The 13,460-nt window shown below is 46.4% G+C and overlaps 2 protein-coding genes across 30 annotated transcripts in view; both read right to left on the bottom strand.

The window, feature by feature from the left end:
• The window catches only part of PDLIM1 (PDZ and LIM domain 1), a 43,868-nt gene extending 40,375 nt beyond the window's left edge, over positions 1 to 3,493 (bottom strand). Inside the window, exon 1 of the mRNA XM_050976208.1 lies at positions 3,341 to 3,493. Coding sequence (XP_050832165.1) covers positions 3,341 to 3,484 — 144 coding nt within the window. The 5' untranslated portion in view covers positions 3,485 to 3,493. The remainder of the gene's footprint in view (positions 1 to 3,340) is intronic.
• A 2,225-nt stretch (positions 3,494 to 5,718) lies between these two features.
• The window catches only part of SORBS1 (sorbin and SH3 domain containing 1), a 161,695-nt gene continuing 153,953 nt past the window's right edge, over positions 5,719 to 13,460 (bottom strand). For 24 of the 29 annotated variants that reach the window (XM_050976179.1, XM_050976175.1, XM_050976187.1 and 21 more), the window contains 4 exons: positions 10,661 to 10,720; positions 9,835 to 9,893; positions 8,773 to 8,885; positions 5,719 to 7,965 (listed from right to left, as the gene is read on the bottom strand). In XM_050976179.1, the coding sequence (XP_050832136.1) occupies positions 7,898 to 7,965; positions 8,773 to 8,885; positions 9,835 to 9,893; positions 10,661 to 10,720 (300 nt within the window). In that variant the 3' untranslated portion in view covers positions 5,719 to 7,897. The remainder of the gene's footprint in view (positions 7,966 to 8,772; positions 8,886 to 9,834; positions 9,894 to 10,660; positions 10,721 to 13,460) is intronic. The other 5 variants (XM_050976173.1, XM_050976188.1, XM_050976196.1 and 2 more) reach the window with 1 other exon arrangement.

Genomic DNA, 13,460 nt, shown 5'->3' with positions numbered 1-13,460 from the left:
TCAATTCTACTCCTTTTCAGACCACTCCATTTCATCAGTGGCTGCTTATACAGCATGCTGCTTGCTCCCTCCATCAGCTCCCAGCCTCAATGGGATTTAACTGAGAACTACCCTGTGCATAGGTCAGCTCTACAGAAACTACTACCCTGTATATATTGAGTCCATTCATGTCTCAGAAAGAACTTTTCTCAAATTCTACTCCACTGACTCACTGCAGAGTATCACACAAACAGCAGTAAGGACAAGGGCCTTTCCTATTCCTTCAAGGCAATCCAGCAGGCTTTGACCCGGAGTTCATTACACTGATCAACACAAGTTTGGGGTTTTTTCTGAACAAAGACTGCAATAAACTGTCCACCAGAACCCTACAGTTTTAAAAAGAAATGTAAGCCAGAAACATCTGTGAAGCATCCGTCCTAAAGAGACGGGAAACTCCGCAAGAAAGTCTCACGAGCAGCACTTGTGAAATCTCCATACTCAGTTCTCTCCAGGAAGACCAGTCTAACACAACCAAGAAATCAGATGTGTTCTCACAAAAAGATGCCCGTGATGTATTTGAGCGCAAAGCAGCTTTGAACACATATTTCAAGTGGGAAGTAAGGCAGGGCAGTGACAAAAGACAAGGTAAGAGCAGTTGTAGAAATACCACGATCTTTCATCTGCCACTCCTCTAAGGCACAACCAGACATTGGTACCATGCAGCCACTGTAAGCCAGAGGCCCTTGGCCAGGCTGCTCTGGCTAGCTCCCATGCTCGTGCCACCAGTGGTCCTCATCTTTCCTGGACCCAGGACTGCAATACCAAGTTTCAATGACTTCCTCCGGAGAACCCAAATGGTGCTGCCTCCCACTAACACGACTACATTCCAGAGCAGCTGCTCCCTAGCTGACCGGGGAGCTCGAGAAGCCAAAAGCAGCTAGCAAGAAGCTGAGGCACAATGGTGATGAGGGCCATAAATACCAAGATAAACTCTAAAGCTTAACAGCAGAAGCATGATGGTGACAGAAGCAAACATGAGCTCCTGGCAGGCAATGCAAGCTGAATTTAGGCACCTGGTTCAAGGAGAGCTGCAAGACACCCAGTTCAGGCCTATGTCTGGATGGATGTCTCTCCTGGCATCCCACCAGACCAGCACATGAAACAGCTCGGTGATCCCACCAGTGCACCACTGGGACCGGCTCCACTGGCTACACGGGACAGCACTGACCCCATAAACCAGCACTGACCCCATAGAGAACACACCCAAACTGCAGGGCTCTCAGTGTCAGGATGCTGCTGCTCCCCCATGTCCAGGGCAGGCAGCCCAGCCCGGTGCACCCCTGCTAACAGCACTCCTCATGAGCACATCTGTACACCCACCCACCTCCCACTTGCAGCACAAAGCAAACATAAGTACTGAGGAGGGAGACTTGCAACCTCCCAGACTCCCCGGGTAATGCTCTTATCACAGGTAACAGCCTCCCCACCCTCTCACTGGCCTCAGGTAGCCCCTCTGTCTCATAACACAATAGGACCAAGGCCCTCACAACCCCTGGCAGATGTCAGTCCTATGGCCACAGCTCACCCCATCCTGGGAGGGAAGAAGGGCTCCGTGCCAGAAATGTCTCTGGCGAAAACACAGGTACCAAGTAAAATAAGCAAGAATATGTAAAGTCATCACACAAGGAAGAACAGACTTTTTAAAACAGGTCAAAACTGGATCAGATCTTTTTTTACATGGTAAGGGGAAGACTTGCCAAGAATTTCATTCCTGAGCCCAGGAGAGAAATTCAGGAGCCTTAGGAGCAAACCACAGGAAAGATTAACGACTTGAAGTCTGGGAGGGGAAATTAAAAGTGTCAGAGGGGTCACAAGAGAAAGCCCTGATAAGAGCTGCTAATTGTCAGCATTTACGTCACCACGATCGGAGAGGCTATTTTATTACATTTTAGTCTCTAGGGTCAGAATTTCTCATGAGGTAGTTATTTTTGCTGCTTTGCTGATCTATGTCTTTCGGTATGTGCCTATAAGCATTGACAAAAGCAACCAAGAAGAGCTATGGGCAGGTAGGGCTTTACACACCCTTCTGCCTGAGACTCTTGCTGGAAGGAAATGGCAATAATTACCATAACAATGAAGTAAATATCACTTCCCTTACAGTAAAGCTGCTTTCATGTCCTAAAAATCCTTTAGTAAAATGAAGCATTATTACTGTAATTGAAAGAGATTACACAGAAAACTAGTAACTCACCCCCCACCCCCCGCCGTGGGTTTAACAGCACTTGTGAGCTCTGCCCTTTCTGCAGCTGGCAGCTTCCCCGTGGCACCTGGGCTCCTTCAGGCAGTGGGATCCCATGGCAGGAGATCCCGTGGCAGGAGGCATTTATAAAAATTCACAAGTCTGACCATCCTGGTCTTCTTTAAGGGCAGTTCACGTAAATTCAAGTTCTGGCATATTCCACTTCCTGCAGCCCTTCCTCACCTGGGGCATGCGGGCACTTCAAAATTGTGCAAGGGTGCCAGATGCCATAGCCCAAGGCTAGGAGCAGCTCGCTGGATGCCTCTGCTTTACCGAGGGATTGCTGGAACGAGGAGCAATCCCTTCGCTCCTACTCCCATCGGGGAGACCTGCAGTCAGCCCCGACAAGAGTCTCGGCGCGGTGCACCCCACGCAAAGCCGAGCAGGAGTTTGGGGTTGGGGCTCTGGGCGCCTGGAGGGCGCGGGGGGGCAGGGCCCAGCTCCCGGCCGGGCCGAGCACCTGTGGGGGCAGGCGGGGACAGGACAGCGAGGCAGCGAGCACCGGCGACTTACAGCCAAACGCTGGGGCAGAGGAGGGAAAAGCCATGTACAACGCTAAAACTGTTTCGATGCAAAATTTTTGCCGTTTCCTAACTAATTTCTCTTTAAGGGGGGGGCAAGAAGGACTTCGAACTCTCTTCGAACAGAGACGGGCCGAGGCACTAAATACACCTTAACATGGCTACTGTAAACAAAGGCTCTTAACTATACATGGCAAGCAAAGCCTGCGAGCACTAAGCCCACCTCGGTGAGACGGGTTCCCACAGGCTGGGCTGCCAACCCCGAACCGAAGCTCAGGGGATTCCCTACCGCCTGCAGGGTCCCTATGGACAGGCTGAGGATGGAGGTTCGGTGGGCAGCAAAGACCCCGGTCTGCTACTGGCGAAGGGGCTGAGTGTGCCACCACCGATTTCTCCGTAAACATAAAAAACCCAAACAAACTAAAAAACAGTGGGGAGAAAAAGACAACCCCACCTCCCGCCCTGGCTTTGCCGTTGTGCCACCTGCCAGCCCGAGCCGACCCCGGCCGCCCCCAGCACCGCCCCACGCGGGCCACCCTACCCGGGAGATGGCGAGGGGCTGCTCGAAGTCGCGGCCGCCCACCAGGCGGAAGCCCCAGGGCCCGGGGCCCGAGAGTACGATGCGGTGCGTCCCCATGTGCGCGCTGCACCTCGCGGGTGGCTCCGACAGCCCCGCCGCCCGCATCGGCCGGGCCCGGCCCGCCCCCGGCCCGCCCCGCCCGCCGGGCGCGCCCCGCCCCGGGGCAGCAGCGCCCGCTCCCCGCCGCCGCCAGGGAAGGAGCCGCTCCGCCGCGCTCCGGGGTCAGCCCTTCCCGGGGCAGGGCGGCTGCCGGGGTCGGGAATCCCGGCGCCCTTCACCCGCTCCCTGCTGGCAGGCAGGACAAGCCTCCGGCAGGCACTGCACGCAGGAATGCCCTGGTGCGGCGCCTTCCAGGTAAATACTCTCCTGCCTGGAGCAATTTTAACTCTAAAACGTAATGAGGGCCATGGAATTAAGCGGCCTTGACTGCAGTTTCCCCGCCAGGATCGGATGAGTGTGGGTGGAGCCTGGGAAGGGTGTTACCTCTCTAATTTATGCCAGGTTCACTGATTTAGATAGCGTTTTGTTTATCTCTAGCCCCTTAAGCACGGTAAAAGGAATTCCTCTTTACAGGTTTTTCAGCCAACCTTCTTATCTGTGATTCAGGAAAAATAGTGGTTTCAGTTGCATATTAAACCCTCAGTAATCTGACGGTGGGCAAGTGGGAAAGGCTGGTCACAGCAACGACATTGGCATTTACAACTGGAGTGCAAGCATTGCTGCTCATTTAGTTAATGAATAGAGCCCACCCATAAACACAACATCAGCGAGCTGTAGCTGAAGCTGGGATTCAGCCAGAGCTGGGGAGCATGGAGCAGGCAGCAAGTAGGAATGATGCAGGTCACACAGGTACTGGTCCTACAAGACATGGCCACAAATGATCCCATTGCAAGGCACACTCTTGCTTCTGCAATTCCCTTTTGTGGTTGTGCCCTTTTCCTGCTTTAGCTTGTCTTTTCACAGGTTATTTTTTTTCCAGGGTCCATGTATCAAGACTATTAATTTCATCCCTAGCAGAGAGAAGTACTTCTTCCACTACATCATTGGTGAGGCAGTGAAGAAAGTGACTGCTTTGCCACAGCAGTGTGCAGGATCGCCAGAGGGCTCTTGTACACTGCTGGGTCACCTTCCCCTCTCTGCTTGCCCAGCTTCTGAAGTCACTAGCACCTTTAGCTTCCTTACCTTTACCTTAGATTAGGTTAGAGGGTGAGTAAATACCAACGTTCAGCAGACACAGACGAGTTTCTTCCCTCCCTGTCCAGGCTGCTGCAAAGCAAAGGTGAGAGGTGCTTGTCAGTAAAGCCATGGTTAGGCTGCCCTTTGGCTTTTATACAAAGAGACCTGTGAAACAAAAAAGGGCTTGTGTCTGTGTGCTTTCTAAACACATGTAAAGTAGCCTGAGGCTTTTGCTGTCAGTAGTTTGGTTTTAGGATCAACTTGTTTACAGTTTGACTTCCTAAAATCATTGTGAGTGCAGCCATGACGTTTATCTGTCTGCCTGGCCATCCAGTCACATCATCACGCAGTTTGAATCTGTTGCACAATTTTGGCTTAGTCTGAGATGGAGGTCTCCAAAAAGTTAAAACTCCTCATGAAATAACAGTCTTTAGAATGAGCACAGTCCTGCACAGGCACCATGCAGGAGCCAAACGTGGAGCTGCAGGATGCATTTTTTGGGTACTTGTGTGTACCGGCCGCCAGTGAGCCCACCCAGGCAGCTCAGCTGTGGCCTTCCCTCACTCCTTCAGGGACAACAAGGCACGCCCAGAAAGTCCCAGCTAGGTGTACTGCTGCAGGGCTGGGAGACAGGACACAACCACCACAGACCTACAAACCCCATGAGTTAATGCTGTAGCCATACCTGCCCTGTCAGGGTGCAGCTACCAGACGGCAGAGTTTTAAAGCTTTTGACCCAATCAGGGTTAAAAATGCACATGTAAGCCCAACACCAACTGACATCCCTTCCCCCCCAGACTGGCATTTTGAGTTTCTTGCTTGACTTAACCTGGGTGGTCTTTTCATCTGAGGTCACAAAGACCCTTTGTAAACCAGTGGACAGAGGTGTACTCCTGACCTCCCAGGGCTGCGTGCATGCCACCGTACCCTGACACCATGTTTTGGTGAGATCTGTGTGTAAACCAGCTTCTCCTCTGCCTTTACACCTTGGTTTCTTTAAGCAAAAGTCACAGCCAGCCTACAGCTCAGGAAGGACTGGTGAGCTCAAGCCAAATCACAAGCAGGATCCTCAGGTGCAGGATGGTGGAGAAGCCCATGGCAGACACCCACACTTCAGTATGGATACAAAGCCACAGTGGGGCACTAGTACAAAAGTCCATTGCTACAGGAACAACCAGAGTAGATTTTATTTAATAATTTGTACAAGGAACACAATAGTAATTCAATAATTCCATTTATTAATTGCCAAATAGTAATCCACTGCAATAAGAAACAAAAAATCAACACAAAAAGAAGTTGCAGTTTGTGTGATATGTGTGTTGTGTGTGTGTGTGTGTGTTTGTGTTTAACTTAACCTGGTAAGAGCAGGAACAGAAAATTAACTTTTAAATGGGTATGTTATATACAATCAATATCAACATGTTACTTTGCTTGATAGATTTATTTGGTGTTATCCAATCTTCCCAACAGGCCTAAACATTCTTGCAAATAACTGGAGGGCAAACCCAAAGCAGAAAAACTAACCTATAAATAAGATGCAGGATTCAAGATACCTCCTGCAGAAAATAAACAGTGGTGCTTTGTGTCATATCTGAAACCTTTCATAATGAATATTTTGTGCTAAAACTCTTTATGTGAACATACATGGAATTCCATCACTTAAATTAAAGTGGAAAAAAATCCCAACCTTTCACAACTGCCTTTTTTCCCCTCCCTTCACTCAATGTGTTTAAATTATTTCTCTATACAAGGTAAGTACATTGTCTGTACAAAGTTAAATATACATATTTACAGTCAAACTTCTGAGACACAGAGTCTTCTCTTCCGCTGACTGAGACGGAAGACAAGCCTAACTAGATTTCAAACCCAGGAGCATGGCTAGTTTATCAAAACATTGCAAGTCGTGCTAACAGTTAGTTGTAGTTTACTCTTAATAAATCTGTATAAAAGCATCAGCATAAAAATAGGCATTTTATATTATTAAATACGGCTTATGACAAAATAGCAATCTACCCTTTGCTATTTGTACGGCAATTGTAGGAAGCAGAGTCTGATAGAACTGGTTTTGTTTATGCTTTTTCTTAATAACAAAAAATCTATCAAAAGAGTATCCATAGTGGATTTACAAGCAAACATACAGCCAAGCCATGGATTTGGTTTTTTTTTTCCCCTTAAGGAAATACAAATCTATGTAACTGGTAATAACTGCTGGGAATGGCTTTCCAAATTGATTAGACTTTTTTGTATGACTGAGAGACAGCCAAAATTCATGTATTTATTTGACCTACCATCAACACTGTAACCAAAATGGAAAAAAAAAAAAAAAAAGGCACCCTCAGTGATACGTTGTTCAGATTTATCAGACCCTCTAAGTTTTAATGCTGGGAAAGAAGTCCCAGCATTTCATCACAAAGTATATACTGGAAAAGGTGTGTGATCCTTTAGGGCCAGTGACAGGGCAAGAGGAGCAGAGAAAGTGAACAGCCGTAGGACTCACAAACAGGATCTGCCCCCACGGATGTTCTGTTTATTGGTTCTACTCTTTGTGCAGATAAATGTCAAAGCTAGGCTGATTTCTCTTTAAAAAAACAGGACTCAGTTAATTTTGCACACAATACATTCACACACACACACCCTGCACAAAAGAAAAAACCCTGCAGAGATCAGTAATATGTTATTGAAGGGTTTCGGATTTTTGCGCATTTGCCTTATGCTTTGGCTGACCTCTCTGGATTAAACCACCAGTCCCAAACTCCTTTTCCACACAGAGCTCTGCAATTCAATGGTATCAGCTGTCCTCTGCCTCTGCTGGGTCTTAAGATGCATGACATGAAGGAAAGGTTTTCTATGGAAATGGAAGGCAGAGAAAAGTGAGTTTTCAGCAAGGCAGCAACTGGGCAGCAAGCCTGTTTCTTGAACTCCTGCTCCTGAGCTCCTGTGCCAACCAACATGAGCAGCTGCGGGGCTGAGTACTGCCAAAGCACTACCCTATCTCAACACACAAACAAAACCTATACCATGTGCTTCCCTGAAGCCTTCTCAGAGGTAAGTACTCCGTACAAATTAAGATTATCATCAAAACTCTTACTGGGGAAGGGAGAGGAATACACAAAGGCAGCACTGTAAACTAGAAACTGTCTCTTCTTCAGCAAACAAATCACACCCTGACTCCACGGAAGCAGGGCTACACATTCAACTCAATAGTGTACCACATAACCACATCCTCCTAACACTTCTCATCTCTTGTCTATTACATTCATAAATTGTCTGTTTCTTCACTGTTTAAAAACACCATCTGGAAAGGAATCCCACCATCCTTGTCATGGTGGGATCACTGTTACTTTACAGGTACAGAAGCTTCACATAGTTGCCTGGGAAGGTGCCAAATTGTCTTGTTCTCCTGGATGTACCTGTTGCAAAATAAAACACAAGGAAGACATAGTAAGATGGAGACATGCAAGGAAGGCTCCAGGGTTTAAAAAGGCTCAGGTGGCAACCTCTTCTGCCTGCAGGCATTGATTCCTAATACTAAATAGAAGCCCTAGTCAAAGAGTCTTTTGGTACAAACCAGATCACAACTAGTTCTGCTACTAATCATCTTTGGTCATCCAGTTGAACTATCAATAAGGTGCTGGTGAAACCTCCTGGGCCTATAGGTTTGAAGTCAAACTCCTCTCAGTGTAAATGAGCTAATCTCCCTTAGGAAGAGATGGCAAGCCTAGATTTGAAATATTGAGATAGAGAACACTGTCCAGGCTTGCACTCCTTGAAGGTAAAGGATTTTGCTAAACATGCACTTGAGGCTGGATTTTCAGGGACTGCAGCTCCTATCCATGTGCTGTCTTCACCCCCTACTTGTCACTTTCTGTAACTAGTCATGGCTCCCCTCAGCTTTGGAAATGCTACAGAAATCCAGTTTTTCTTGGTTCCCTCTGTTGCTCTGACACCTGTATAAACAAGAAGGATCTGGACAAAGAGACGAATGGAGATACTAAGAAGATAAAAAAAGGAAGTACTAGAGACCTAGCAAGGAAAACAAAGCTCCACCACCTTGCAGCCTAATTTTAATATTCTTGGTGGGAAAAGATGGGAAATTGTGGAAAAACTGAAGTCAATTTTTTTCATCATTTTGACCTCACAAATGAAAGCAACTTCCAGGCACTCTGCAAAACTGCTCATCCCAAAAAGATCTGCTCGCAGACAAGTGTCACACTCACCCACAAACCAGCCATCATCACATTTCTCCATGACATCAACAATGTCACCGTCCCTCAGTTCCAGCTCATCATCATTCTGAGGAGTGTAGCTGTAGAGGGCTTGGTAGCTAACTCTAAAAACCAGAAAGACAGTAGATGTTAGCCATTGGATTTCTTTGACATCCCTTCAGGAGGAGATGTTCCTCTTCCCCTCATTCCTATTACATATTGCTGAATGCAGTCTGGACCTGTGTTTGCCTTTTGAGAGGTGGAAGCCAAGTGCATTGAACTCGCTGTTGTCAAAAGGTCATGGTAGTAAAAAGTGTCATACCTACTCTGTGTGGGATATGTGGAGAGCTTCTGCTCCCTTTCTGCCATGTAGTTGTCTGCACAGACAAACAGAGTCTTCCTAACATGTAGCACCTAGACAGTGTTCAGTTGCAGACACCCTAATGAGTGCAAGCCAAAACCTGGATACACTCATTCTTGGGCTGAAGGACACAGCTGTTTCCTTGCCCAGGCACACAGGCAGAGAGAGCCATAATTGATCAAATGACTTTAGAAAAAGAGCAAAGGACTTTAGAAAAAGATATTCCTTACTCTTCTGCACCTCTACATGACTGAGGAGGTATGGTGGAATAAAAAACCCAAGGCTGAATCCTGCCCTGAGATGTAATTTGTACCACAGGCACTCTATATTTACTAGAAAGGATCCTTAAGGAGTGGAAACAATCTTTGGGCAAATTTGGGGAGGCTTGGGTCCCCTGCCTATGCAGCATGAAAATAGAGCTGATGTGAGATGTTCCTGCTCTGCAAAAAGCAAAGGCTCCTTTCACAAGCCAACTGCTGTGACCATCAGTCCCCAGCACACAGTGCAGGCTGCTATTCTCAAAACTATCAGTGTAAGGCCCCACCAAGCTTAATGGCAGCTCCACTGAACAGCTTTGAAAAGCTTATCCCTGGTCTCTCAGCTACAAATGCACCTGTGGACCTTCTGAAACAGTGAGAGCTCTCATACCTCCCTACCTTCACCACCAGTCAGAAATATTGGCCCTGGAAGAGATGGGAACCAAAAGAACTTACATGTCTCGTGGTGTTTGACTTCGCTCAGGGCTGGCTCCTTGCTGCTGTGCTTGAGGTTGCTGAGAAATGATGAGAGATGATTTATGGTCATTAGAGGTCACCTTGTGGCGAGAGTCAAAAGGCTGAGAAATAGTACTGCAGTAATGAACAGACTTTTCTGCAATGTTTATGATTTCATTGCAAACAGCTTCCTGCGTGGTAGGCAGCATTGACATCCAAGAACACCCAAAGGACAGTCAACAGGGGGAAGGGAGGGGAAAATATAGATAAGAAGAGATGGGACATTCCAGTTGCAGCATATAAGTCCAGTAAAAAAACCAAAAACAAAAGAAGAGTTGTAGATCCAGGTAAATATCCAGGTAGTGGAGTGCAGAAGGGATCCAGATGTAAGCATGGAAAAACAGGCAAGATACAGAAGAATTTGGCATTTAGTTTGAAGATTTGTAACAAATACATTTACACATATTTTTAAAAGAAGCAGCATAAGAGGTTGCAATTAGTTATGCAGTGGCACCATTCCAAATGCTATGAAGTCAGTTCAAGAATGCAAGGTGAGGTTGGGCTGCTCCATTCATGCATTTGGCTTCATTTAACTTGTACCCAGGGTCTGGCAGCACAATTAGCCCAACTTCTCATTGGCTGTGACAGTTTTTTCTAATTGTTAAATTCCCTTTCTTCTGTTGCAAACAAGCAATATGTGCAAAGAGATAAATAGGTATCTACTTTGCAACTAAAAATAGTGCTGGCATTTTATCTCTTACTGAGGTGTTACTGTCTGGGTGAAGAGTGTCTAGGACTACACATCTGAGTTAAACAGGGGCCTTACCACATAGCTCTTTTCAGACTCTGTGAGATCTGGTCCAGCTCTCAATGAATGGTGGGAAGGCTGTGTGATCACCAAGCAAATGATAAGGAAGACATTTTAGCAGATGTTATATTGGTCAGAATTAAAAAAATGTAAATGGAGTGCAGACAACAAAAGGAAATGAACAACTCCTCCCTTCCCCACCCCAACACCATACTTTTTGGACAGCAAGATCCCTAATCTACACAAGAGACATTGAGGCTACAGTAACACAACAGCAGCACACAATGCTGCAAGGGAAAGCAAAACAGAAGGTAGGGCAGGGAATCAGAGTGGAAGGTGATGGACACTGCTACAGCCAGAAATGATACAATAGTATCATACTGCATTTCTGTAGGGCAAAAAGAACACAGACAGAAACACACATTTGGGAGCATCAAAAGTGAGAGGCATCTGTTACTGTTTTCAGAAAAGTCCTCAATGACTTTGACACAGAAAAGAACAGCAACTTGCTTTCTTTTTTAAGAAAAAACAACAGCTCAGGTCCTCAGAAGGCAAATGCCATATAGCCCCAACAAAATCACTCTACCCTGTACCAAGCAAGGCTCTGAAATGTTTTATTTATTCCCACAACAAGGCAGAGTGTCAGGTCAGAGGAGGCCTTGACTGAAAAACCCAGCTCCAAACACCACCACCAGTGAAGCTGCTGGACTCTGCCCTGCCTCACTCTGCAGTCACAACTCTACACAGGGACCATGTGTCCCAGGACACATAAAGGGAAATCAGTGTTTGAGGCTGGAGGTTGTATGGGGAAGATCACTGAAAAAGCCATACAGATATCCAAAGCTTGGTTCTGCACATTTTTGCATATTCAAACCCCCACCGAAAGCAAGGCACATGCTGTGAGCAAATGTAATGTCTGAACTGGTGTACTGCCTGCAGGGCTGCTTGGCAAAGTGGGTTGAGATACAGAGCATGGTCACGTTCTGTGATCATTCATCACAATTTTCAAACTAAGTTTCACAGGCCTCAATTTTAAGCTTTCTGTCCTCCTCTTTATTCACCTCAGCAGTGCCCTCCAGTAAAAAGCTTGCTTTTTCATGGCATACTGAGAGAGAACAGAAGCAGACAGTAGAGAGGTCTGTGACACCTTCAGCCACAAGCATGCCCAAAGACTTTGGAGAAGTGCAGGGTGATGAGCTCATTCCCCTCAAAGCTCCACTGAACCACATCTTGGGCCTCTGGAGCTGTGCCCATCACTATATTAAAGCAAACCATCTCTTTTTTGAGGACTGTGACCCATTCTAGGCCAACCCAGCCCCACAGCAACTCCTTTGTAGTCAGCTCTACTCTGTGGTGCTGGAATCTGGGATCACTGCCCTATGAAACAATGCTCTGCTACCATGTATATTTCTAGAGAAAGAAATTTAAATGTAATTTCAATCTTCTAATTGCAGTGGAATTTGCATTCAAAGCATTTACTGTGGAGCCTGAAATCCTCACAGGATTTCTGGAAGTCTCTCCTGCCTATCATCAGCCCTGAAAGGCATATGAAAATATAACAAATTTAAAGTTAACATTGCGCAGACCAACTGGATATAGTGCATCAAATCTGATGAGACCTAAGCTAACTCAGGTGGTTAACTAGATGGAAAAAACAATTTTCAGGCTGAGGCAGCTGTAAGAATGTTTTTAGGTGTTTTTTTTTTTAATTCAAGAAAGTGCTTTACTGTTCCATACCAATAAATTGACTGCTGAAATTGCTCCATGAGCTAAGACCACATGGTCCATTTCCCACTGATTACTTGTGACCTTCCTGCACAGCTTTTCCTCCTAAAAGCATTAATATCTATGAATTAAATTAGTTTTTGAAAGCTGAAAAATTGACACTGCCTCTGAATGTTCCACAGTGCAGGTTTGTATTACAGGAGGTGCACCATCAGAACCTGGGTCACATTTCCTTTCCTGGCAGGATCCTCATGAGGACTTCCATGAGGCATCTGGGCAGGGGCAAAGGCCAAGCAGGAACTTCCAGTTCCTGACAAGACACATGACTAAGTGGATCTCCTCTGGCCTCTGCTCTGAGATCCATGCAGCTCCTACCAAAGCACCAACTCCCAGGGCTGCAGCAGAGCCCTGCAGTGAGGTGCTGAAACACCCCACAGTCAGCAACTATGCAGTATTGGCTAAACAGGATGAAAAATGGACCAGATCAGATCCCATAATTTTGGGCTGTAAATGTACCACCACACTAATGTAAACAAGTGACCCTGATAGCATGATCTATGAGGCTTTTTAATTTTTTTTTTTTTTTAATCCACCAACCAAACCCTACAGTGGTCTTTCAGGGAAGGTAGAGATTAAAGGGGGAAAAAAAGTGTTATAAGTCCAAATGCTCTTCAAACAGGGGTTTAGACAGTCCATGTACTCCCTACAGTGATGGCTCCCTTGTGCCAGAGGTGGCTAAGGAATCAGGAAGTGTTTGGCACAGCTTCAAAGTATAAAAGACTTCCCCCAAAACACTGAGCCAGCCATGTAACTGCTGAGGGTAAGATGAAGGCCCTAGAAGTGACCAAGTATTCACAACCTGAGGACATCTCAACTTCTACCTGTTCAGCCACACTATCTGCTTTGTTAAGACTAAGTGAACAAACCTAAGCACATGCTGAAGTCTCTATGTCTCTATTTCTACAGACTGTGGACACAAATATGCAGTACAGTTAGTCCTAAAGCACAGCTGGCCAGTGTTTCCACCTCACATGGAGTTTGGGGATGGATGCAAAGAGTGCACAAATTTGTAAAATTACCAGAAAAAGGTTCT

Source organism: Serinus canaria, chromosome 6 (genome assembly GCF_022539315.1).
Source record: "Serinus canaria isolate serCan28SL12 chromosome 6, serCan2020, whole genome shotgun sequence".
Taxonomy (NCBI): Eukaryota; Metazoa; Chordata; class Aves; order Passeriformes; family Fringillidae; genus Serinus; species Serinus canaria.
This window is presented reverse-complemented; position numbering and strand designations above follow the sequence as displayed.